The following is a 26,369-nucleotide window of genomic DNA, read 5'->3' as shown; positions in this document are numbered from 1 at the left end:
AGACTAAGAATATTGTAATGTCTCTGTATCGCTCAATAGTGTGACCTCACCTTGAGTATTGCATTCAGTTCTGGTCTTCTTATCTCAAAAAAGATATAGTGGCACTAGGAAAGGTTCAAAGAAGAGCAACCAAGATGATAAAGGAAATGGAATTCCTCTTGTATGAGGAAAGACTAAAGATGTTAGGGATCTTCAGCTTGGAAAAGAGGCAGCTGAGGGGAGATATGATTGAAGTCTACAAAATCCTGAGTAGTGTAGAACAGGTACAAGTGGATTGATTTTTTTAAGGCATCAAGATTTACAAAAACTAGGGGACACTCAATGAAGTTAGAGTAATACTTTTAAAATCAATAGGAAGAAATATTTTTTCATTCAGGGAATAGTTAAGCTCTGGAATGCATTGCCAGAGGATATGGTAAGAGCAGTTAATATAGGTGGTTTAAAAAAAGGTTTGGACAAGTTCCTGGAGGAAAAGCCCATAGTCTGTGTTGAGACAGACATAGGAAAAGCCACTGCTTGCCCTGGATCGGTGGCATGGACTGCTGCTACTATTTGGGTTTTTGCCAGGTACTTGTGACTTGAATTGATCCCCATGAAGAGGGGTTAGATGGACCATTGGTCTGACCCAGTAAAGCTATTCTTTTTTTTATAATGCTTTATTTATACATTTTTAACATTTGACAAATCATCTGTCAAAGAAGAAAATATACAATGAACCAAAAGATTTTAAATGATAAGAACAATTGTTCTCAATCCATAATTTCCAAGAAACAGATTAAATAATTCAAAGTATAATTAGTCCACAAACACTAGAGGCGAAGTTAAAACATAAACCGAGTAATTTCATACCAGTAAAGAAATATTTTTTTTGAACAGCCCCCAAACCATTTTCCATCGAGCAGTTATTTGGATACCCTTATCAAGAGGTGGAAGTAGAAATTGCTTGGCCTGTAGCAGAAATAAATTTAGATAACTGCTGCGGCTCATAGAAAACATATCTATTTTCACTATATACCATTACACATTTACAGGGATATCACAATGTGAAAGTTGCTCCCAACTGTAGGACCTGTGGTCTCAAAATCAGAAACTGTTTTCTTCTTTTCTGAGTAGCTCTAGATACATTTGGATACATCCGTACTTTATACGTCATAAAGGGAACATCTCTATACCTAAAAATAATTTCATCAACCATTCCCTGTCTGAGTCTATAGCAAAGGATACTAATAATGTTGCTGGTACCTGAGCTTCCTTATCCGACCTCTCAAGGAAATTAGTCAAGTTCAAACTATCGGCAGAAAGATTCTTCTGATTAGGATCTGTGATTTTATCTTACTAGGTAAGTAATAAATTTTAGAGATAGGTGGATAGGACGACTCAGGTACCTTCAAAACCTCATTTAAATACCTTTTGTCTGACCTGTGGGTCTTGGGCATTCTTCAGTCAGACTTCACATTAGACTTGCCTGATTTCTGATGGATTGATTTGTGTACTCTCCTGCAATTCAACCTACCACAGTGCTCTAGCTGTAAGCCACTGTATAACTCTTGTTGCATATTCAAGCTATAGAGCCGAGGCCACCCGATCTCTCGGGCTCTGGGGGCTACTCCATATACTTCATCGTGCCTAAGAAAGGCTTCAACGATTGATGGCCTGTTCTGGATGTCCAGCACATAAATGCAGCTCTCATGGTTCCACACTTTTGCATGGAGACTGTACGATCTGTCATTGCAGTGGTGGCCTCGGGAGAGTTTCTCGTCTCTCTGGATTTCACAGAAACTTACATGCACATGCTAATGTTTCCAGCCACACCGCGCATGCTTGCAGTTTCATGTTTAAAAAGAAAAAGAAATCATTCCCAGTTCTAAAATTTTCATACCTTCACCAAGGTGCTGCTGATCTCCTTTTTTCAGTTGGTTTGAATGTTTTTCAATACTTATACAGTGTTTTGGATTAATTAATTTCACACATTGGACTATATGATATATGGGGTAGTTCTTATTTAGACTTATTGTTTGGTGCTGGTCACCTATGAGTTACTGCCCGGGTCCATATTTCACTTTTACAAAGTGAGTTGTGCCCATACTGATGTCCATTATATCGACTTTTTTCTAATATTTAGTAAAGTCCAAACATTCTCACCAAAGGGAATAAGGGTGTTAGCCAATTATGTTTTGAGTTTATTTAAGGAACATGGGTCTGCCAGTACATCCTTACTTGGACGACTGCCTGATAAGGGCTCCCTCATTGGCCGAGGGTCACCATACAGTGGATCCAGTGATCCCCATTTTGGAAGGCCTTGGTTGAATTGCGAGCTCTGGATGGAGCAATCTAACACCCGCGCTGCCTCTGGAATATCTTAGTGTTCTTTGTGACATGGCAAGCCGATAGTAGCTGTGTTCTCACAGTTTCTTCCTTCTTGTAGGAACCTGCTCCATTGGCATGGAGTTGTCTTCTGGTCCTAAGGTCATTGGCAGCCACGTTGAATGTGGTTCCTTGGACAAGAGAGCAAAAGTGCCCTCTCCAGCATGCCTTCCTCTTTCATTGGGCTCTGCACAAGGCAGCGTTACAATCCAGTCTTCCTTGGACTCTGGAGACTCGGGCCAGCATGGCTTGATGGCTTCTCCCACAGTCACTTTTCAGGGGTGTACTGCTGTGGATTGATTCCTGAGTTGTAGTGATGACACATGCAAGCTTTTGAGACTAGGGAGCCCACTGTACTAGTTGTCCCATCTTATGGGGTTGGAATCTCTCCTGCTGGACATTGTCGATGACAGGCAGGAACTGGAAGCATTGCAGCTGGCTCTGGTGTGATTCCAGAAGTTTCTGGAGGGAAAAGTGGTCAAGAGTCTTCTCCGACAGCACAACGGTCCCTTGCCAGGGAGGCGCCAAGAGGCCCTCTCTGGCTCAGGAGACTTGCCTTCTCTTTCTGTGGATGGTATGTCCTCTGCTGGTGTTTGCTGCAGCACATGTACCGGGAGTTGACAATGTACCAGTTGACTCCCTCAGAAGGCAGGCTTTGGTTCTGTGCAAGTGGCAGCTGTCCTAGGCGACATTCCAAACCCTTAAACAACGCTGGGATCTGCCCCTTTGTCCTTATAGCCACGGCATAGGGCATGACGATGCCTCGATTCTTCAGTCAAAAAACCAAGCTCGACTACACAGATCTTGATGCTCCTGTGCCACCGTAGCCTCAGGGAATTCACCTGTATGTCTTTCCTCCCTTGCCCAAGATAGACCAAGTCCTTTAGTGGATAGCGACTTTTTCAGGCTGTGGTCTTCGTCATAAGGCGTATGGGGGCAGACTTAAAGATCTCAATCTGTATACTTTGGAGGAAATGCGGGAAAGGGGAGATATGATAGAGACGTTTAAATACCTATGTGATGTAAATGTGCATGAGTCAAGTCTCTTTCATTTGAAAGGAAGCTCTGGAATGAGAAGTGATGGGAAAAGAGGTGATAGGAAGCTCTGGAATGAGTAACGTGACCATTTATTTTTTTTCCTCAAAATGGGACTGTACACCCCCCCCCCCTCTCACCCCGGAACCCATTAAACATAGTTCAAAATATAGAAAGCAGATATAAATTCTCAAAATTGACACATTTTGATCACTAAATTGAAAATAAAATCATTTTTTTCTACCTTTGCTGTCTGGTGATTTCATGAGTCTCTGGTTGCACTTCCTTCTGACAGCATCCAATCTTTCTTTCTTTTTCTGTCTTTCTCTCTCCCTGCACCCCCTTCTTTCTGTCTTTCTTTCTCTCTCCAGGCCCGGCCCCCAAGCCGCCGCTGCTGCTGCCACCTATTTGTCCAAGCCACCGCCTCACTAACATCATCTTCGTGCAGTGACTGCACAAGCCTTCCCCCCCTGACGTCAATTTTGACGTCAGAGAGGAAGTTCCGGGCCAGCCAGCCAGTTTAGCGTACAAGCATTTTAGCTTCCATGACAGTCTTTTCCTCATAGCAGCCTCCGAGAATACTGTGAAAATGTAATACAACAAGCTAATTAATTAATATTTAAATGAGCGCTCCTGGCGATGCCCAGACATTAGCGGGTGATACACAAAATGAAGCGCCAAACTTTAACACTCCAAAATTACTGGCAGGTCTGGAGGTGCCGGTAGTGTTGAACCACGTGTGTTAAAAGCTTATACCGGCAGGTCTGGGGCTGCCGATTGCATGAGAGGTGGAAGTTCTCCCCCCCAAAATACAGGATACATTTATCATACTTCTATAGAGTTGGGGGAGCACCAAAAAAAAGCATACATTTCTTGCTATACACCTGTGTTAAAGACATGTCTCAGGCATGTGTGTTAAAGGCACTTGCATCTCGTGCAGTCGTTAAAAGCGTATACCGGCAGGTCTGGGGTTGCCAATTGCATGAGAGGTGGAAGTTTTTTAAAAACAACCACCAATACTGGATACTTCTTCAAAAGTTCATGTTAAAATCCTGTGTGCTGTTGTAGTGCCGGTAAATGACAAGAGATACTCAAAAAGGATCGCATGCAAATGAGGTTCACGGAAATGACATTAAACCAGTCATTAGAGAAAGCGACTAACACATGCGTAGAATAATTCATGGAAAGAGACATAAATGTGGACATGCGCCAAGACAAGCTAGATTGTAGGCATGCATGAGTGTCAGTCATAGGCGTGTCTTATTGCAGCACATCATAGGTGCACGTCTGCCATTGGGATGGGTGCAGAACTACCAATAAACCATGCAAATGTGAAAATGAAAGATATATATACTTTTTTTCTACTCCTGCCACGGACAGCATTGCAGTTTTAAATGTAACATATCTGACAACATTTTCCTTCATAGAGGTCAATCTCATAGTACCTTCTGACCTCAACGTCCTCCCTTGTTGGTACACCTCCCACAAATTCAAATAATTTGCAGGTACATAGTCATACAAACTATGTTAAAGCAAACTCTTTGAGCCACCAGTAACCAATGTAATTTCTTTAACACCGGAGTAATATGTTCTCTGCGCGAAATACCCAGAATCAAACTAGCCGCTGAGTTCATCAACTGTTGTAATGCTTTACATTTGACCTTCGTTCGCCATACCCAAATAAAGCATATTACAGCAATCCAAACGAGTCAAAATCAGTGCTTGAACCACTGAACGAAAGTCATATGGAAGGAGCATTGGTTTTACTCTATAAAGTGTCCGCAACTGTGCATATTCACCCTAAATCACCCTGAGGACCTGTTTTCCCATGGAAAGAGTGTGGTCTAAACAGACACCTAAAATCACAATCTCTCTTTTAACTTGCAAACTCGTACCATAGACCAGTATTTCAGTTGGAAGATTCCCTACCTCATCCTCACTCACATTCATTACTTCTGATTTTCAAACATTCAATTGCAATCCATGATCGTCCATCCAATCATAGTTAGTTAGTACTGGTTAGATAGTAACTCTGGACCCTTTATATGAACAAGACATTGGCTTAAAAAATGATTCTGCCATGTTTGTTGTCTTGTGACATAACCTGCTCCTTCTGGTTTCTTAATTATAAATACCATGATTCATGCTTAATTTTCTGCATGCTTCAAATTCCCAGAGGGTAAATCAAATGCCACCCCTAAGATGGAGTCCAGAGGACTGCTACAAAATTGGTTAGTGGCATTTGTCGTAAATCGTATGTGGACAGACATGGAGACCTTAATATGTATACTCTGGAAGAAAGATGTTAGAGATGGGATACGATAGAGACTTTTAAATATCTCTGTGGCAGGAGGTAAGTCTTTTTCAAATGAAGGAAAACTCCAGAAGGAGAGGGCATAGAATGAAGTTAAGAGGTGATTAGGCTCAGGAGTAATACTTCTTTTTCAGAAAGGTGGTAGATGTGTAGAATAGTCTCCCGGTAAAGTGGTGTGGAGACAAAGACTATCTGAATTCAAGAAAACGTGGGACAGGCATGTGGGATCTCTTAGGGAGAGGAGGAGATAATGGATGCTGTGGATGGGCCGTTTGAATGAGGCATTTGGCCTTTATCTGATGACATGTTTCTAAGAAGACATGCATTTGGAATTTGAACATCTTTTTGATGGTTGGCCATGTATATGGTACAGTGCTGAACTGAATTGATAGGATCAAGCAGGCATAATTGGTTTAAATGATTCTGAACCACATGGAACTTACATCTGTACTAGTTGGTCAAACATCCAGTAAGATTAACTGTAACAGGTTATCAGGACTTCATACTAGGAAACTTAGTCCATAAATCAGTAGGTTTTAATAGCTAAAGCATTCAGGATAATTGAGCTATTGAAACATATACAACTCGGGGGTTAAGTCAGAGTAGACCTTAAGAAATATATTTGTTAGTTTGAGTCATTTAAGTAAATATATTCATTAATTTGAGTCATTTAAGAAATCATCCTTACTCTGATTTACTAATTTCTGCTTTGAGTACCCGGCTTTATGACCAACTAGCCCTTTAACTGCTTAGTGATCTCAGCAAGATGCTAATACAGCTGTCTTTATGGTCTGTTCTTTAGAAATAGTCACCAAGAATGCAACCTGGCATGATGCAGTACTTAATTCAGTAAAGAGTCTTGCCATGAGTATTATCCCTAAATAATTTAACATATCTTGTTCAAACTGCTCCATTTGTTTGCCAATCTTCTGTTGGAAGCTATGAGATTGCCAGATTCCTAAATGTGAATTCTGATTTCCCAGAGGATACCAGGAGATGGCACTGAGTGGGTATATGTTGGCAAGCTGAACATACTGCACTAAATGAACAGTTACTGTAATTTTATGAGATTCTACTATATTATGTAAACCCTGTTATATTTTATTATGTATGTTAACTTGTAACCCTTTCTGAGCTCTTCTAGGAGGACGGAATATGAATCCAAATAAATAAATAAATAGCATTAAAAAAAATTTCTATTTCAGTTCATGCAATGACTTTATCCAAACCAGATCCTAATTCATGTTACAATTTAATATTTTCAAAACCTACAAGCAGAACCTCTGAGGCAAATGGTATGTCTGCACATTATGTTTCAAACATTTTTATTGATGACAACTGGTTACCACAGAACAGCAAATTCGACATACAAGATGAAATATAATCAAACTTCAGGCACACGACAAAGAGCAAGAAACGTTGTCATCAAACATTTTTAGCATAATTGGTTCCCAACTCCCCAGCACCCACCCCCTTCCCTGCATCTCAATCCTCACATGCCATCAAGTAAAAGATAAAATCGCTGTCAGACCTCCAACAACAAGTAAGCCAGGGACCTGGTTCTGTATAGTCCCTGAACTTTATGAAAAACAGGTGTTATGGACAACCATAGGTAATCACAAGGCCAAAAGATGCAACTAGGAAAATACATTTAGACAAAGGCAACTAGAGCAATACGGAACATAAACGGGCGGTATGTCTGCACATTAAACCTACATGCAGACCTCTGAGGCAAATGGTATGTCTACACATTATTGGCAGATGAAATACCTTTAAACATCCAAAGAAATATCTTTCCAATGGGCTCAAAAGGGAAGAAAACCTGTAAACACAACAGATGTTATAATATTTGGATAAACTGAGGCACAGAAATTAAGGTACTGATTCTATATACAGTATGTTGCCTAAAAAAATCAACACTAAACACAATTCTATAATAGTTAGGCACACTGTATAGAATACCACTTAGCGCTGCCAGGTGTCCTAAATTTTAGGCGCACCATACTTATGCCAAAGTTTCTTGGCCTAAATTCATGTGCCTCAAAAACAGGTGCCTAACTCCAAAACACACCCACGATCTGCCCCTAACCAAGCCCATTTTTAGTTAGGCACGTTAGAGAAACATACCTAGTAAGGCCTAGTTCCATTAAGCAAACCGATCATGTACCGATCAGTTTGTGACCCCCTTTATGACCCCGACCCGATTCACTAACCTTCTGACTGACCATGTTCACACTCGATCCGATCCGTGCGTGCAAATGAGGGAAATGGCTTGCAAATCTAGCAAGGCAGCAATTCACCAACATTTTTCAAGCACACTGACAAGGCTGGCCGATCCGAAACCAAACAACTGATGAGGAGCAGTCGTTCACTCCTTTCCTGCTCTCTTCCGTGCTGAAATACCAGCCCTGCAGCCCCGAAACTCCCTGCTTGCAGCTGACCATGGATACGAGAAACTCCACTTTTTTTGTGTAGTGTGGGGCAGCCATGTGTGCGCTACTTGGAGAAGCCAGACCTCCGTAGTGCATCTTTTTAAGGAAGAGCAGCAGCAGAAACAACAGTCCTTGGGGAAGAGATATGCTTAAAAAATCTCTACCCTTTGCCTTGCTTGCCTTCCGCCCTGCCTGCTGCGTCTGTGGGGGAAAAATGCCGCCCCTGCTCTCTGCCACCCTTCTCCACAGTGCAGCCCTGCTTTAAAACCACAGGCTCGCACTGCAGGGAAGGGAGCAGACTGCAGGAGAGCTGGGGCGGGTTTTGTGTTCAGTTCTTTAGTCTGGCAGTTACCCCCCTCTGCATCTAGAGGCTGCAGCGAGTCCGCCTTTGCCTTGCCTGCCATTACTTCCCCAACCCTTCCTTCTTCTTCCGCTGGTGCAGGAGAGCAGCGCATGCGGGATCACATGAACAGCCATCAATGATGGTCTGCGCATGCGTCACGATCGGTCTTCAGCAATCTGTGGGATTGCTTGTGGGCGTGTTTACGATTACGTGATTTGCATGGGGAGCCTTTAGTGAATGGGTCGCCCCGCCCAGCAAGATTCGGAAACGGAGCGGAACAGGATCGGACAGGCAAGGGGGCTTTAGTGAATCTAGCATTAAGATAGATGCCTGTCAGTTGTAATTATCATCAATTATGAGGTGTTAAGTGCCAGTTATCTGTGCCAATTAAGGCCCAGATTCACTAACCTGCCCAATTGGGCCCGATCCAGGCAGGTCCGACGAATTCAGGAAAGAAAAATATGCAGATGGGGCGATCAGAGGAACGCCCCCATCTGCCTGCATGGATCGCTGTTGTGCGATTCGCGCGCATGCCGCAGACCATTTGTAGATGGTCTGTGCATGCCTGTTCGAGACACGACCTTTTTTTAAAACTTTTTTTCCTTCACATGGGCTAGCTCTCCTGCTCCCCCCTTCCAGGCAATCTTGCCACCCAGACTCTCCTGCTCTCAGACCCTCCTGCACAGGGCTTTAAACCTGTGGGCTTGCACTGCAGGGAAGGCAGCATTAATGTCCTGCTAATTTGCTAGATGTTTGCAGCAAGTCAGGGAACCAACAGGCCTGCTCTCCCCCATGCCCCAGGGCTTCTGCAGTCCCTGAAACAGATAGCGAAATCGGTGCAGCAGAGAGCAGGAATGGAGCAGGAGAGTCGGTAGAGAGCTGTGCGACTGGTCCCCAGCAGTCGCTTTAGGAGTTGATAGGCCAGCCCAGTCGGATCAAGAATTTTGTGTTATGAATCGCTGTCTTCCCTACTTTTGAATGTCCCTCCCCTCATTTGCATTTTCGGATCGGAAGATGGTCGGATAGGTGAATGGGGCCGGAGGAGAATTTGGTCGCTAAGGGGTCGCAAACCGATCGGTACATGATCGGTTTGCTTTGTGAATCTAGTCCTAAGTTTATTAATTAAGTTAGGCACCTACATTGGCTAGGTATGCCAATATAAGTGCCTAACTTTAGGTGGCCTGTGACTTGGCTTAAGTCGGACAGACCTTAATTTTAATAAGTAAAGAGAGAACAATATTAATGACACTCATACATTTTTATAAGGAATCTAGTCCAGAATTATTAGAACATGTTTAGATTTCACTGGTAATAGATTGCAGGTTACATAGGAGGTAACAAAGCCATACTAAGAAAAATCCAACGAGTCTGCAGTGAAGGGAAAGTACCCCAAAAAAACTACAGAGAGAAATGTGCAAGGTACAGAAACTTTATTAAAATTCAATAAAATATTATTATTTTCCAAAGGATGGCGCTCGTATACATGGAAACCGGACCCAACACGGTCCGTGTTTTGGAGAAACACTCCTCCTTCACAGTCCAAGTTGTCCCATGCTTCACTAATAGAGAACCATGCGAATGCAAAGATTTTGGATAAAATTCTTAAAATTTGTAATTGCTCCTATAAGACTGAATGATGCTCAGTGCAAACACTAGATGCGAAAGTGAAAGGAAGAATGCCGCAGGAATAGGCTGATAAAAATGGATGCTGGTTGACGTAGGCAGATGTACGCATTGGGGCAATGGGAGGTCCTTATTTCCTTTCACTTTTGGATCTAGTGTTTGCACTGAGCATCAGTCTTGCAGGAGCAATTATGAATTTTAAGTATTTTATCCAAGATCATTGCATTCACAGCAAATGAGACACAGGCTTTGCAACTCCTATGGGAGATGTCTCGTTTGTTGCACTGGGACTCACTACCATGGCTTTGTAAAAGGGGCCCTTGGTGTGTGCTAACAGAATTAGCGCACTCTAAGTTTTAGTAAAGGGCCCCTAAGCACAAAATCAGTAATGTCAATCGAGTATTTTCCTAGGGTCTTTGCTCTAAACATTGAGCAGACTGTTAATTAGCTTTGAGTTTCACTTCTTGGCCTCTTGGCCTTATCACTGCTGCTAAAAATTAAAGCAGATGGTGCTGGCAACTGTACTGCAGCAAAATTGCTGAATAGATACATTTTTAAAAATCATTTCTGTTGATGGATGAACATAAGAAACAGGATTAGTAGTTTGTTTCTAAAGCAGCTGTTCTAAAACCATGTGATGTAAATTGTCATGGCTTCAGTGAATGACTGTACAGTCCCTATTGCTGAAACTTCTGAGGTATTAATATGGAGGTATTGTAAAGTAGACACTATAAAATGAGCAACCTAAGTAGAATATAATAATGTCATTCTTGATGATTGGTCTACAGTTCTCAAACTGAGAGTTAACAGGTGGGTGACACAGAAATCAGAGCATCACCCAGTAATTTTTTGTCACCAACTGCTGGAATATATTGGGCATATTCTGAGACTCTGAACAATTTTACTTAGCTTCCACTTTCCCACTGCGAACCACCTTGCTTAAACTCAAACTGTATTGTTTTTACCCAGTCTGTGCATCTAGCTGTTCTTCTTTGTATCTTGCTCTCTCTGCTGCCGCGAAGCAGCGGTGCGCTGTTGACCCCGCCCACAGCTCATCAGCTGGTACATGATCTTAAAAGTTCCCCTCCTTGCGGCGCACGTAATGCTACTTATTACGCTCCTTTGTGCGTGTCCTTAACGAATCTTTTTTCCCTCAGTTTTTTGCCTATTTCTACTGTTTAATTTTTCACCCTTGCCACATTATCTCTTAGCCACCCACCCTACTACTACTATTTATTATTTCTATCGCGCTAAAAAGGCATATGCAGCACTGTACATTTTAACATACAATAGACAATCCCTGCTCAGAAGAGCTTACAATCTAATTTAGACAGGACATTACGGGGTTGGGGAGATTATGGTAGAGGAATGATACAGTATAGGTATCTGACAGCAGTGAGTGGGAGTTAAGAGTTGAAAGCAGTTTCAAAAAAGTGGGCCTTTAGCTTGAATTTACACACTACCAGGGATGGAGCACGACGTATTGATTCAGGCAGCCTAAGGTGAGGTTCGATCTTCCCATCCCTATGACCACCATTTCTGTTAATTTTATGGCTTGTATCTCAGCTGAGATTCCAGTAATATGGGGCAGGCATATTGTCACACATCGCAGCACCTCCTTTCCCATTCACCAGTCCTGAATCTTATTCAGGTTACAGAAAATTTCCTCTCATGGCTCCCCACCATCACCAAAATGGCTCAATTTCAGCCTAATTAACTCTAGATCTCTTAAAACTAAATACCATTTAATTAATGACATGATTCTCCAGTATAATCTCGTCCTCCTTTGTATCACCAAAACTTGGCTTTCAGACAGAGATGAGGCTCATCTAGCATTTGCTTGTCCTCCTAGCTATACATATCACTATAGTCATCGTAGTGGTAGAAGAGGAGATGGGGATGCCATAGTCCACCGCAAAAACATAGCATTAGATCTTGAATTTTCCCCTAATTATAGTCCTCTAGAATTTATCCAGTTTAAACTTAAAACCAATGTTATCCATGACTGTCTACTTCTATACCTCCCACCACCTATTTCGCAAGATAGGATCCTGTTACTTCAATTCATAATACTTGGCTTTTGTACTGCTACCGATAACCTCCCTCATTCTTGGAGACTTCATTGTTCATTTTGAAGATTCTGAGTTGACAACCTTATTTAAAGATCTAAACCTAACTCCACTAATACTCTCTCAAATTAACAGAGCTTGATATGATTCTGGTGCCTAAAACTGCAGCTTCTACTTTTTCATTGATCTCTAACAATACCGTGCCTTGGTCGGACCATACCCTACTCATTCTTTCTCACTGCTGGTCTCCAAAGATTTCCACTTCTGGTTCCAAGCAAATCAATTTCCGTGATTACTCTAAATTAGACGTTTCTACAGCTCCTTTTTCTTTAATTACAATCGCAATACTATTCCTGACGCTACCATAGATGAGTTTTTCGCTGTGTCTATTTCTACGCTCCTAGACGAATTAGCCCCACTCCAAACTAAATCTGTCTCTAATCGATGTCTTAAAAATCCATGGTACTCATCCAAACTAAGTTTGATCAAGAAACAACTACGCTCCTTGGAGAGGAAATGGAGACGCGATAAATCTCTGACCAGTCTTCATTATTATAAAGATCATGCGGCCTATTATAAATTGAAAATTGTTCAAACAAAATCACTTTACTATTCTAAACAAATTTCAAAACCTAGGAACACGGTGACCCTCTATCGAATTGTCTGCTCCCTGACCACAAATCATCAAAATCAGTCTGATTCTTTATATCTACCTTCTGCACAATCCTTGGCAGAATGCTTTATAGACAACATTCAGAAAATTAGAGCTACATTTCAACCCCCGGCTTATACAAACCCTACCACAATCTCTGATACCAAGCCTCAGATTCCTGGTCTATTTATCTCCAAATGCTCTCGGTTTAAGAACCTTTCATTTTTGGAGAATCAGCAGATTATTAATACAATGAACATAAAGGGTTCTAGCACTGAGACCATTCCCCCATTCATTCTAAATCTCCATATTCAGTTCCTATATACTAGATCTTGTATCCACCAGTCTTACTTCAAGCTCCATTCCAAATCCTTGGAAAGAGGTAATCATCTATCCTTCAATCAAAGACTTCAAAATTAGCGCATCCAAAATATCCAACTATCATCCAATTTCTAACATTCCTTTCTTAGCTAAAATCACTGAAAATGTTGTTTTCACTCAAATTTCTGACTTTATGGAAAGCACATAACATACGTCATCCAAATCAAACCGGATTCCGAAAACATCATTCCACAGAACTTTCTATTATAGGACTGGTCACCAATATCATATATAATCTGGATCATCGTAACTTAGTCGTTCTTATTTCGTTGGATTTATCTTCAGCCTTCAACACCATAGATCACTGATTATTCATCAACCGTCTCCAAGAAATTGGTATATCAGAACAGGTGTTAGATTGGTTCATCTCATACTTTAAAGCAGTGGTTCCCAACCCTGTCCTGGAGGAACACCTAATGAATATGCATGAAGCAAATTTGCATGCCTATCACTTCCATCATATGCAAATCTCTCTCATGCATATTCATTAGGGCTAGCCTGAAAACCCGATTGGCCTGGTGTTCTTCCAGGACAGGGTTGGGAATCACTGCTTTAAAGATTGTACATCAAAAGTTTTATTCAATGGTTCCTTTTCCAACACATTTTCTAATGAATTTGGTATCCCACAGGGTTCTGTTCTATCCTCTCTTCTTTTTAACATCTTCTTGGCCCTTCTAATTGCTCTAGGACAGTCCATTGGCTTTTCTGTCTTTGCATATGTTGACGACATAGAGCTGACTCAGCCAATCAATCTCACTAATCCCGATGAAATCACTTGTATCAATAAAAAATTTGTGAGAACAAGTGAGTGGCTCAATTCTAATATGCTAGCGCTCAATGTAAATAAAATAAAATCTATGGTTTTCCCTACCAAGCACAGTCTATCCCAGACATGGGCAACTCCAGTCCTCGAGGGCCGGAATTCAATCGGGTTTTAGGATTTCCCCAATGAATATGCATTGAAAGCAGTGCATGCAAATAGATCTCACCATATATTTAGCCTATTATATATAGAAAGTATCCTCTCGAGTGAAGCTAATAACTTGATTCACCAAATAATGCAACACTCATCACAACTCATATTATTCAATTCTATCTTTCACCTTTACTCCTCTTGTAACATGCTTCAATAAATAAACTTCATCATGTATTTATAGATTAAAGATAAATTCAAAATCTTCCATTCTTCAAAAGACTTCAGGGCTACACTTGGATTCTCTATTTCATGTAAAATTCAAGTTATAGTAGCAAGCCTCCTTGAAACAGCTAATAGCAAAGCGTGAACACACATCTACTAATCTTATAAGATGCATGATTAAGTTAGACCGATGAGGAGGCTTGCTACTATAAACTTGAATTTTACATGAAATAGAGAATTCAAGTGTAGCCCTGAGGTCTTTTGAAGAATGGAAGATTTTGAATATATCTTTAATCTATAAATACACGATGAAGTTTATTTATTGAAGCATGTTACAAGAAGAGTAAAGGTGAAAGATAGAATTGAATAATATGAGTTGTGATGAGTGTTGTGTTATTTGATGTAAATAGATCTCATGCATATTCATTGGAGAAATCCTGAAAACCCAATTGGATTCCGGCCCTCGAGGACCAGAGTTGCTCATGTCTGGTCTATCCTTACTTTCTCCTATAGAATTTATGTCCATCCCAGTAGATATATACAATATACTGTATATATATTGTTGTGAATCTATCTATATATAGTCTGTTCAAAAAGTTCTAGGACTGATTTTATCAAAATTTATTAAACAATCTTACAACTTATTCCATTGAAACAGTCCTTAAACACATCTTCAGGAATCACCAAAAGTTGCTGCATTGAATTTTGCTTTACGTCTTCAGTGGTATCAGATCGCTTTCCTTTCAGTGTGGATTTAAGTTTAGGAAACAAGAAAAAGCCAGCAGGGGCTAAGTCAGGAGAGTAAGGTGGCTGGGGAAAAACACCTTCCACAACTCATGACATGTTCCCCATAAGCCTCTTTCAACATTTCATAAGTTTCTGTAGCAGTTTTACCCAATTTAAAACAGAATTTCACACTGTAGTGCTGCTCATCGAGGTCACACATGATGAAAAATAGTCAATCACGATACACACTTTCATAGAAACTGCTGTAGCTCAGAGACAAAAACAGATATCAAGAAACGGGGAAAAAAAGGAGGTTACTCGTGAGGTTTCAAGTTACTGAATGCTGCCTAGTGCATCTCTAAAGAACTTCCCATTGGCACGCATTTCAAACTGTCCTGGAATTTTTGAACAAACCTCGTATGTATGTGTGTGTGTGTATGGGTGCAATGGGTGTACAGTTCCTGAACAGCTGGGTAGTCACCCCCAACTCGTGCATCTTGCTGAAGGCATCAGTCATTTTCTTCAGCTCTGCCTCCTTCCCAAGTGGGCTGTGCTGTACCCTCTCAGTTTTTCCCTTCTGCAAGCATGTTCAGAAGGTATTTGATCTGCTCTGTGTTTGTTGGCTTGTCATGCTATAGAGGTTCCCAGTACTCCTGGGACAGCTTTGACTCTGAGAAGACACAGATTTGTTCAAGACATCTGTTGCTAGCAGGCTTCTCTATTTGTGGGGTACCTGTCTAGCCAGCCTGCTCTAACAGTGGAGACCGTTCCCTTCATAGGGAGCGTTGCCCTGGATTTTGGCAGTGTGGCTTGAGCACAGACTGTTTGGCCCCAAGTCAGTCCTGAGTGCCACAGACATTGCTGACTTTGTGAGGAAAGTCTTAGAGCTCAGGATCCACTAAACAGGGACCTGCAGCAGACCTAGATGTCCAGTCAGAGAAGGACTGGGATGATGAGAGTTTAACATCTCTGCCACTTTGATCACAAAGCAATTTTTCAGTATTTAATAATAATAATAATAATAACAACTTTATTTTTATATACTGCAATACCACAAATAGTTCAGAGTGGTTTACAGAGGAAGAGACTATATACAGACAGTGAAAATACAAAAAACTTTTGAAATTACATTAGCATGTTAAGATTAATCGAGGTTAATAGTGGTTCAGAAGCTCAGGCAAAATCCAGCGGTCGGCAGGCCATGGTGGCTCTAGACCAAGAAGATGACCTGACAGTGCATAGACTGTTTAAGCTGACGGGGCTGCTGGACACTGTTTCTGAGGTGCTATAGGAATTGAAATTAGATTCACTTCAGACCTCACGGAGCAATGGGAATCTCTGGAAGGACCCTTGCAAGTGACTAAAGCTATGACGAAGCCTTCCTATCCTTCCCCCTCACAGGTGATACTTGCGATTTCAGGTACTGCAGAAACATTTTCAATTCTCAGCTCTCCTCTTCAGGCTTGCAATAGCGCCTTGAACATTCATCAAGGTGATGGTGGTAGTGGTAGTGGCAGTGCACCTGCGCAGGGTGGGATTTCAAGAACACTCAGTATCTGATTGGCTGCTAATATGGGCCCCATCCAAGTCTGAGGGAGAAATTCAGTGAAATAGGTCATACAAATGCTACAACATCTGGGCTGGATAATAAATTTCCTGAAAATCTACCATGAGCCGTCTCAATCCCTGTCATACCTGGGAGTCTGATTGAAACCGTAATGGGTCGTGTGTTTCTTCCAAGGCAATACAAACAGAAGCTCAGACGATATGGAAGTTTTTGCATGACAAGCTCCCACAGCCTGGTACTTCCTTCAAGTGCTAGGCTTAGTAGTGGTGACTATAGAGGTAGTTCCTTGGGTGAAGATGCATTTGTGCCCCTTCACAGGCCATTGGCCTGGACTCTAGAGGCATGCAGCAGCCTGAAATGATGACTTGGGCCAGAGATGCTGGCCAGGGGGATGTCATTGCACATAGTCTTGGGTGATCCTTTTGACAGATGCAAGCCTTTATGGCTGGGGAGATCATTCCAAGGGTCATCCAGTGCAGGAAAATGGTTGCCCTCTCAGAAGAAGTGGTTAATCAATCGGCTACAGCTGAGAGCCATCTGCTTAGCACTGGAAAGCACTCTCGAAGGCAAAGCAGTCAGGGTCTTCTTGGACAATGCCACCCTTCATACTTTCTCAAAATTCTACAGAGTTGATGTAGCGGCTCGCCTGGACACAGCTTTTGGGTCCTCAGTGTTGGCAGCAGGCTTATCAGTCCAGCCCAGGAGTCTAAGGGACTGCTTAGGTATGTTCCAGCTCTTCAGGACCTCTACACTCGTTGCACTGGAAAGAAAGATTAGGTTCTTACCTCGATAATCTTTTTTCCTGTAGACAGGTATAGAGGCCCTGAAACCCACTCTTCAGTATTCCTTGCGCCTGTTTATAATGTCAAGAATGGGACTACAGAATAGCAGACACTTTGCCTTAGTCAAGTGTGTCTGTTTTAACAGAGTTTGCATTTCCCTATCTAGCAGGGTTGCAGAGCAAAGAGGCTCCTTCAATTCAAGAGCTAACCAAGACAAATATAAAAATTCTCAACTGCTGGTGCAGGTTGCACTCAGGTAGGTTGCTTGTTCAATCCACCTTGATTTTTTTTTCCATTTTCATGTTTATCATGTGTTTTAGATATGTTACTTATATAGTAGAACAGAGCATTAGTAATCATTCGGGGAGCTTCCCCATGTCCCCTCCTTCTGTTTTGATGTTATTAAGATGCTTTGATACAAACTGAGAGGCACAGCACAGTCCACTGAGGAAGGAGGCAGAGCCAAAGAAAATGATTGATTGCCTTCTGCAAGGCACGCTATTTGGGTGTGACTACCCAGCTGTTCAGGACCTCTACACCCATCTACAGGAAAGAAGACTGAGGTAAGAACCTAATCTTTCTATATATACACACACATACATATGTTAAACAAATACCAATATGTTTTAAATAAAGACCCTTTCACATCGATATTGACTCAGATTAACCAATTTGCTTTGCCTGGGGCTTTCTGGTCCTTGTAGTCTCTTGGTCATTAGAATTCTTACTGGTTCCCTTTCCTGTGTTGCATTTTTCTTTTATATTTCACAGAATGAATACAGAGCAAATACAGCACATCTCAACAGAAAATAAGTCCACCCAAAAAAGACATGTATTTCACTTCAAGCCCACTGTAAGTAGAAAGAGGACTGAGTCATAAGAAGAAAACAGAGAACAGATAAAAGATCATTTATCACAATATAAACACATTGCCCCCATCTACCCACTAGTTATAAGTATTTCCTGACTGTCAAAACACCATCAAGTTGGATGACTCAATATAAGCTCTCAATGTCTAGCATACTTCAGGGAAAAAGTCATCCCCAGAGCAGTAGCTCTAGGCTGTAAATACAAAAGTTCTCTCTTGATGGACTAAGTTGTAAAGGAAACAGCCAGAAATATAAGTATCCTATGACCGTGAAATACAATAAACCTATTCCTGAAGAAAAATCTTAATTGCCTGTTCTTGTCAGATAGTAATGTAAAGGAAGCCAATAGGGAGACCCTATTAGTGGCTGACTGTGCTGAGTTTTTATCACTAATATAACCTAATGTGAGGTAATCTATTATCAACCCCAGCATTAATATTCATGCACAGTATGATTTGTTATACAAATCTCTGTTCTTTACACACCAAGACTTTATTTTTTTTTCTCTTATACATAACTTAAATTGAATGCTTACACTTTGTATCAACCTGCTAACTGTCCTATATAATGTATGCACCTCATTAACCATCTGTAATTTACAGTTATTAAGATATGGAAATAATGATTGCGGTTGCTGAAATGAGCAGAAGTTGGGGGTGTAGCAGTATGTGCTGTACTTTGTTTTTGAATTATCAGTCTATCAGCCGGAGTAATGGATCTAATTAGAGTTTAGTTCTAATATTCTGTTGCATTTTGTCATATTTATACATTTTGTTCTTAAATTTAAATAGTGCTGATCCTTAAAGCAACAGCAGCCTGTGAAACCATTTAATTTTACTATAAGTAGGCTGAGATGATATAAAAAAATTGACATTTTCATTCATTAAAACTTTTCTTTTTTTTTCCAAATCTTTATTCATTTTAACATATACATCAAGTGTACAATAAATATAGCTCAACATATTACATTATCACTTGAAATTCCATAACAATATATTTCCAAAAATTTTTTATCCCACCCCTTTCCATATCCATACATACATATTATATTATAATTCCTATGTGTATTAATCAATTAAAATATGCAAATATTTATTTAGATTATGCAAATATTTATTTAGATTATCATAACCCCCCACCCCACCCATTCCTTCAAACTTAATTCATTAAAACTTTTCTAATATCAAAGAATCCAATTGGCGACATGATGTATGAGAGAATATCAGCAGAACAAGGAGCCTGGCCTTTTGTTTGTGGTCAGAGAACTGAAACTCCATTCTAAAAGCCTGTTTTTAAAAAGCATAAAGAGGTGATGCTCTGATTCCTGGCTTTTTTGTTGTTGTTGTATCCATCCTCCTATTTTGTCCAGAATAGGAATTATTGCTACTTTGCATTACAGAGGTCAGGTGAGAAAAATGTAATCTGAATGTTGAATGTATTGTCAATGTGCATCTTTACTTTTTAAGTAAAACCCCAGTAATATGGAGAGCACAGAGGCTAGTAAACATACTGAAAATGTTCATTTTTTTTTTCCTTTTAGGGAATAAGTGTTATTTTCAATGTTGCACTTGGATTATTAAAAGTAAGTATTCAAAATTCAGATTTGTCTCTTTACTTTCTCACTACTATTCCCAAGCGGAAGTTTGACAGGAAAATCCCCCACTGGTCTGAGCTACTTCAGTAATGCTCATGTACATGTAGTTATTGGTTTTACAGTGCCTCCCTCTTTCTGCAAGCTTTCTACTCTGTGACACCTCGCCAAACCTATCACCTAAGCCCGAGTCACCTGTATAGAAATATTAAGGTCAGGTCACAGAGACTGACTGTAGAATCACACAGACACCTAATCTTGTTCATGAGCCTATCTCCAAGTAGGAGCAAATGTACCTGAATCATCCCAAATAGGTTTGGGATTTAATCTGTTGGGATTTAATTTGTGCCGGTCTAGAGAGATGCTAAATATTTCTTTAGCATCTCTCTAGACTGGCACAGGTCACTGATGGGTAATAGCTCACCAGGTCCAGCAGGTGAAGACTGAGACAAAACTTTTGGCTGTAATACAAGTAGCTGTGCCTCCCCCTAATATAACCAGTCAGTTCTCAGTCTCCAGCAGGTGTGATAAGCTGTTACAGTCTTCCCTTTGTTAGTGTAGGACTGTTGGAATTTGTATAGTGGCCTTCTTGTCCCGTCTGGTGCCAGACTGAGCTTGGAGGGACCCTTTTGGGGTTTCATCCGACCTTGGGGGTGACACACTCGAGGAGTCACGAATAGAGTCCATTCCCCCATTTCCTCTACCTCCCCAAAATTTTGTAGAGGTCCTCAGCTGTAAGCCTTGCCCCCAAAACCGGAAAAACATACTCAATTTTCTATTGGCTAATTTTCAACTGGGAAGACACAGGAATCTTTATAACACACTAACAACCTAGTATATATCCTCTAAATTTACTACTTTAGCACCATTTTCTTTAAATAATAATGCTTTTTTCTGTAGAATCCTCAGCAGGCTCCTCAAGTTTATTAAAAAAAATTTAAACCGCTTAATCAGGTTTCTAAGCGGTGTACAATATAAAATTAACATAAAAACAGGTTAAAATTAGGGATACTAAACAATACCAAACTAATTAGTGAAACACATAATATGACATATTGACTAACTTCAAACAATAGGAAAAAAGGGAAGAACTACAATCGTGAAAGAGATAGCGCAACAAAAAAGAGAAAGAACAATAGGTTAGGATAAAAAAAGATGAAACTGTCCTTAAGAGGACAGTTATTGTTCAAAGGCATCCTGAAACAAAAATGTTTTTCATTTTGATTTGAATTGTTTTGTTACGGTTTCACAGTGCAAATGATTGGGCCTGAACCACTGAAAACATATGGACCTAACATGGTCCATGTTTCAACGCTATTGTCTTCCTCAGGGGTCCCTATTAGTCCTATAAGCAGGCTTATGGATTAAGTAAGAAGAACGATTATCTCTGCGCTGGTGAGATGCACTCAAAAGCGAAAGTAGGACCCACTGCATATTTACATTGCTGCCTTTCCCTATGTATGGTCCTTATGTGAGTTTTGGAAGTTATACCAAACTGGTAGATTTGCTGTAGGTCCTAAGGGAATTTTTGTACAATTTTGTATTACTTCACAATATGCTGACAGGATTTATGCTGCTGTTACTGAGATTGTATTAAAAACATTTTTTTTTTTTTTTGGTACAGCATGTTTTGTGGGGAAATGTCCTATCTCTGCTCTACAATAATTGTTGAGGGAGTGGCCAAATGGTTCTGTGAATGTAGCATATATGTTTGGATTTGATACTGAATGGAGGAAGCATATGTATGTTGAGGAAAGGTGGAGGGAGCTATAGCTTATTGGAAGCTATAGCTCTCAATGTATCCTTCAGATGTTGAATCCTGTATCGCTGCCCTCACTGCTGTTATTTGCTGGGGATGGGATAGGATGTGGCAAGGAGCAGAATAGTGGCAAGTGCTGGGTTTTAATCATTCAAAAAGCTCAATCTTAGACACACCTTTCACATAACTGACATCTACAGTATGCTGAATCTCTCCCCCCACTCCGGGTCAGAAAACCAGAGCATCGGTGGTATTCTTTTCATGTGTGAGAAATAAGCATGCCTAGGGTCTTGGAGCACTGCCTTTGACTGCTGCGCTTTTCTAAACATGGGCCAGCGATCCGTAGATGTCTTCAGCTGGTGGGGCTGGGGATCTTTGCCTGCTAAAGTATTTAAATTTTAAAGTTCCTGGAGGTAGAAGGGAATAAGGGAACAGGAAATACATGCCCACCCAACCTGCCTATTGGCCTACCCAAAAGTTCCTTTCTGGTTATGCCACTAATACATAGGATCTTTGAAAGAGGAAGAGATAGTAGATGGCATGGAGTGGGAAATTTGATAGTCCATGTGGTCTTTATCTGCCTTCATTTTCTGTCCTTTAGACTTCTAAGGATGACCTGCTGCTGACAGACTTTGAAGGAGCCTTAAAGTTCTTCCGTGTACAACTCCCTAAGAGGTATCGTTCAGAAGAAAATGCCAAAAAGTTGATGGAGTTAGCTTGCAATATGAAGGTAAAGATAGGGGCCTCCCTGCCCATTTATGTTAACTCCGATTCCATCTATTTGGCAGTGCTGGAAAGTGTAAGTAGGTAATGTAATACAAAAAGACAAATTGCAAGAAAAACCAGTGATGCAAATTGCTTTGTTTGAAATACGAATTAAATTTCCCCTAAGAGACTATAATAATTAAAGGGGCCTTTTGAGGGTACAAATTAATTTTAGGGTATTAATTTTAGTTGGGTTCTTTTTTGTTTAAATATCTTTCTTTTCATTGCTGGGCATATGAACAAAAACATCGCAAACATAAACCAACACGTTGACGTTTTGAAACACACAAATCTAATCAGCATAAAAGTACAGGTCACAGCAAGTAAGAACCTTACTGTAAAATATTTTAAAATGTGGAGCATACCCTAGTGGGAAGAGTCTGTAAATATGGAGTTCACAATTTAAGAAATCGTTTCTTTGCTTTCCTGCCCCAGGTGTCCACTGGAAATCTTTCCATGGTCAATAACTGATGCATCTGATTTCTCTATAACGTAAGACTAGGGGGACAATTTTTGTTTTTAAGGATGTCAGGTGCCAAAGGAAATGAAGCATGGCAGGAAGCCATTAGCCAAAGCTGTATCTCTCGGTGGTCTGCTACCCTGTAATGCTTCAGTCTTTTACTAATGGATTGACCTTTGCTTTACTGAAGGAATAAATAAATGGCAGCTATCTGTTCCTTTAGTAGATTTCCTTGGTTTGTGGAGTCGTTTTCTAAGATTTCACAAGTTTCAGACCTTTGTGTGAATTACACATATTTGGAATGTACAGATATCTGGTTTTGTTTAATAGCTTTTTTGTCAGTTGTATTAATTTATTTTGAACATATGTTATATGCATCTTCTTTTTTTCCCATCATTTTTTCTTTGTCCACCTCACTGTTTTTCCTTCTCTTTACCCACTTTCCTTATTTTATTTCCTTTCTTTGTCTCTCATCCTTCTAGTCTCCCATTCTTCATTGATCGTTCCATTACCTCCAGCATACACACTTTCTCACTACTGGCATCTCCTGTTTTCTGTTCTACCTCTCAAGGATGGCCCAAGGATGTCTGACACGGGTGAACCTTCAGCTGTGTGCATCCTTCCCCCTATTACCACCAATGGATGGTTCACAGCTCAAGGCCCTCCCTGTCTCCCACATGGTATCTAGCATCTCTCTCTCCTACTATCCTCCTCCCTTGGTCTTCAGCATCTCTCTTTTAGTCCCAATCCCCTAGTCTCCAGCATCTCTCTAGTTTCTTCCCTTCCTCCGGAGCAGCATTGCAGCAGTTAGTAACTATAGAAGTGTATCATGGCTAGTGGGCGGGGGGGCCTTTAGCATCCATGCATACTGAAGCTCTGATGGTTTCCATCCCCCTCTGAACTTTCTGTTTCGGAAGTAGAGAGCTACACAAGAATGGGGATTGCAGAAATCCCATGGAACCTGCAGAATTCCTGCAGTTATGACAGAAGTTATCACAGGAGTCCCATGGGGATGGAAGAAGTTGCCATGGGATAACTCCAGAAAGGCAATTGGAGCAGCATGGTGAAGCTTGGAACATATGAAGAGAGAGAGAGATAGTTGGAGTGCCTGAATGAGGCTTGGAATGTCAAGAGGAACATCTGAAACATTAGACTGAGGCTTGAAACACTCTTTGGTTAAATAATGAATGCCATCCAAAAACCAGGGAAGGCTGTTGGGATTGAGAGGAAACAGAGGGCTGCAAGAAAGTAAATACAGGTACAAGATCCTTTATCCGAAAACCAAAAAGCTCCAAATACCAAAATTTGGCATGAACCCGAAGCAGTTAATTCCTCGACATGACACATGCTGAAACAAAAGCAGATGAATGCATTTCTCCTAATCTCTGTGCAATTCAGTTCAGAGGGCTGGAAAGTGGGGAACTGCAGAGTCCATGGTTGCAGCAGATTCCATGGTGGCAGTGAGAAGCAGAAAAGGTCAAAGGGCTAGAAAATGGCTGGACGACGATGAGAATTGTTGGGATGTGCACTCCTATATTTTATTTTACTCTTTCTAAAAGAGTATAGATTACTAAACAACATGGAAAATAAAGGACTATGAAAATTGTTGGGACGTGTACTCCTATATATTTTATTTTATCTGTCCTACATGAAAATTTGAGGCAGGAACATGATATAGTCTGTCTTTTTCTGACTTAACATTATTATTTTGAAAACCGAAAAATTCCAAAAACTGAAATATGCCCGATCCCAAAGATTTGGGATAAAGGAGTTTGTACCTGTAATAGCATCAACCACTGCAGGTACAGGTGGGGATGGAATGGATCTTAGTACATACAGGTTGGGTGTGAGTTAGATTCCAGCAGGGATGGGTGAAATTTCTGTCTCCATGCAACTCTGTTTGGAAGGAATGAAAGCCAGCAGACCTTAAGCATGCATGAATGCTCAAGGCTCTGCATTGACCATTGTGCATTTTCTATAGATGCCAACTGCTGTGTTCAGAGGAAGGGAGATAAGGGCTGAACACTTTGGTGTGAAGAGAAGGAGGGAACCTGAAGAACAAATGCTGATGCTACCATAGGTGGCTCCCTAGTTCACCTAGTAGACAGATGAGCGTTACTTGTCCATTTCCCTTTAACTCCCTCTGTTTTCTTCCTCTTCATGGATCACGGGTGGGGCTCCCACTTTCATGAAGCATTTAGGCCCCAACCCTTATGCCAGAGCAAGTAATAAAACAAGTTAATATAACTGGTTTTAAAAATGGTATGGACAAATTCCTGAACACATATACTTGGGGAAAGTCACTGCTTATCCCTGGGGTTAAGTAGCATGGAAACTGTCTACTTTTTGGGATCCTGCCTGATTGTTGTCATCTGAATTGGCCACTGTCAGAAACAGAGGACTGGGATTAATGATCCAATAGGGCAATAGCTAGCCATCAATTTGTTAATGCTTTAGTCTGTGAATCTGTTTATTCAAATGGATGCAGCTCTGTATCCTTTCCATGGAAAAATAAGATACCAGTAGAATCTACTGTAATGTGAATTGTACAAACTCTTCTCGTGATACCAAATCTATTAGTATAATCAAGAGTTTAAAACATCAATTTTGGTTTTCCTTGTTTACTTGTAGACCGTTTACTTGTAGACCGTTTACTTGTAGACCGTTTACTTGTAGACCGTTTACTTGTAGACCGTTCTGAGCTACTGGGAGAACGGGATATAAATCTAAATAAATAAATAAATAAATTTATAGTCTTGTAAGCATAGCCTGGTGATTACAACAAACTGCATTACTTTTTACACCCCAGGCTCAGATCTTTTAGCATAAAATTTTTTAAAGCTCTCACATTTTTCATGATTGACTCTTATGGTAGAGAATCCAGTTGCAGGACCTGCCAAGGATTTTGGTAACCCTAGGCCAAGAGTAGGCAATTCCGGTCCTCAAGAGCCACAGTAAGGTCAGGTCAGGTCAGGTTTTCAGAACATCCACAATAAATATGCATGAGATAGATTTGCATCTCAAGGAGGCAGTGCATGCAAATCTATCTCATACATATTCATTGTGGATATCCTGAAAATCTGACCTGCCTGTGGCTCTCAAGGACCGGATTTGCCTATCCATGCCCTAGACAAACCTTCAGCTGTTCCCTCAGGTGGCTCAAGCCCAAAGACTCCCCCTTAAATTCAGCATCTTCCTTGCTCTTCCATATGTACCCCAGGTTGCCAGCAACTCTCCTTCCCCTCCTCTAGTCAGCAACTTTTCTTCCCTTCTCTTTTCCTGCTCAGGTTGCCAAGATCACATTGCCTCCCCCCTCCTCTTTTGGGCAGCTGCCGATTGCCCCCCCCCCCTTTACCTTATTCCAAGCCAGCTTAGAGAAGATAGAATACTGCAGTTTCTGTATTCCAGGCTCACACTGAAGTGCTACAGTGTCCCGCTCTGACAGGAAGTCCACCTCATAGGGTACTGGACAAAGTGACATTTCAGTGCAAGCCTGTGC

General features: G+C 40.9%; 1 protein-coding gene across 1 annotated transcript in view; it reads left to right on the top strand.

The window, feature by feature from the left end:
- The window catches only part of RABGAP1 (RAB GTPase activating protein 1), a 539,836-nt gene that overhangs the window by 435,119 nt on the left and 78,348 nt on the right, over positions 1–26,369 (top strand). Inside the window, exons 18-19 of the mRNA XM_033960742.1 lie at positions 19,836–19,877; positions 22,247–22,375. Of these exons, the coding sequence (XP_033816633.1) occupies positions 19,836–19,877; positions 22,247–22,375 (171 nt within the window). The remainder of the gene's footprint in view (positions 1–19,835; positions 19,878–22,246; positions 22,376–26,369) is intronic.

This window comes from Geotrypetes seraphini, chromosome 10, assembly GCF_902459505.1.
Source record: "Geotrypetes seraphini chromosome 10, aGeoSer1.1, whole genome shotgun sequence".
Classification (NCBI taxonomy): Eukaryota; Metazoa; Chordata; class Amphibia; order Gymnophiona; family Dermophiidae; genus Geotrypetes; species Geotrypetes seraphini.
The sequence above is the reverse complement of the archived record's forward strand: the minus strand, read 5'-3'. Positions and strand labels throughout refer to the sequence as shown.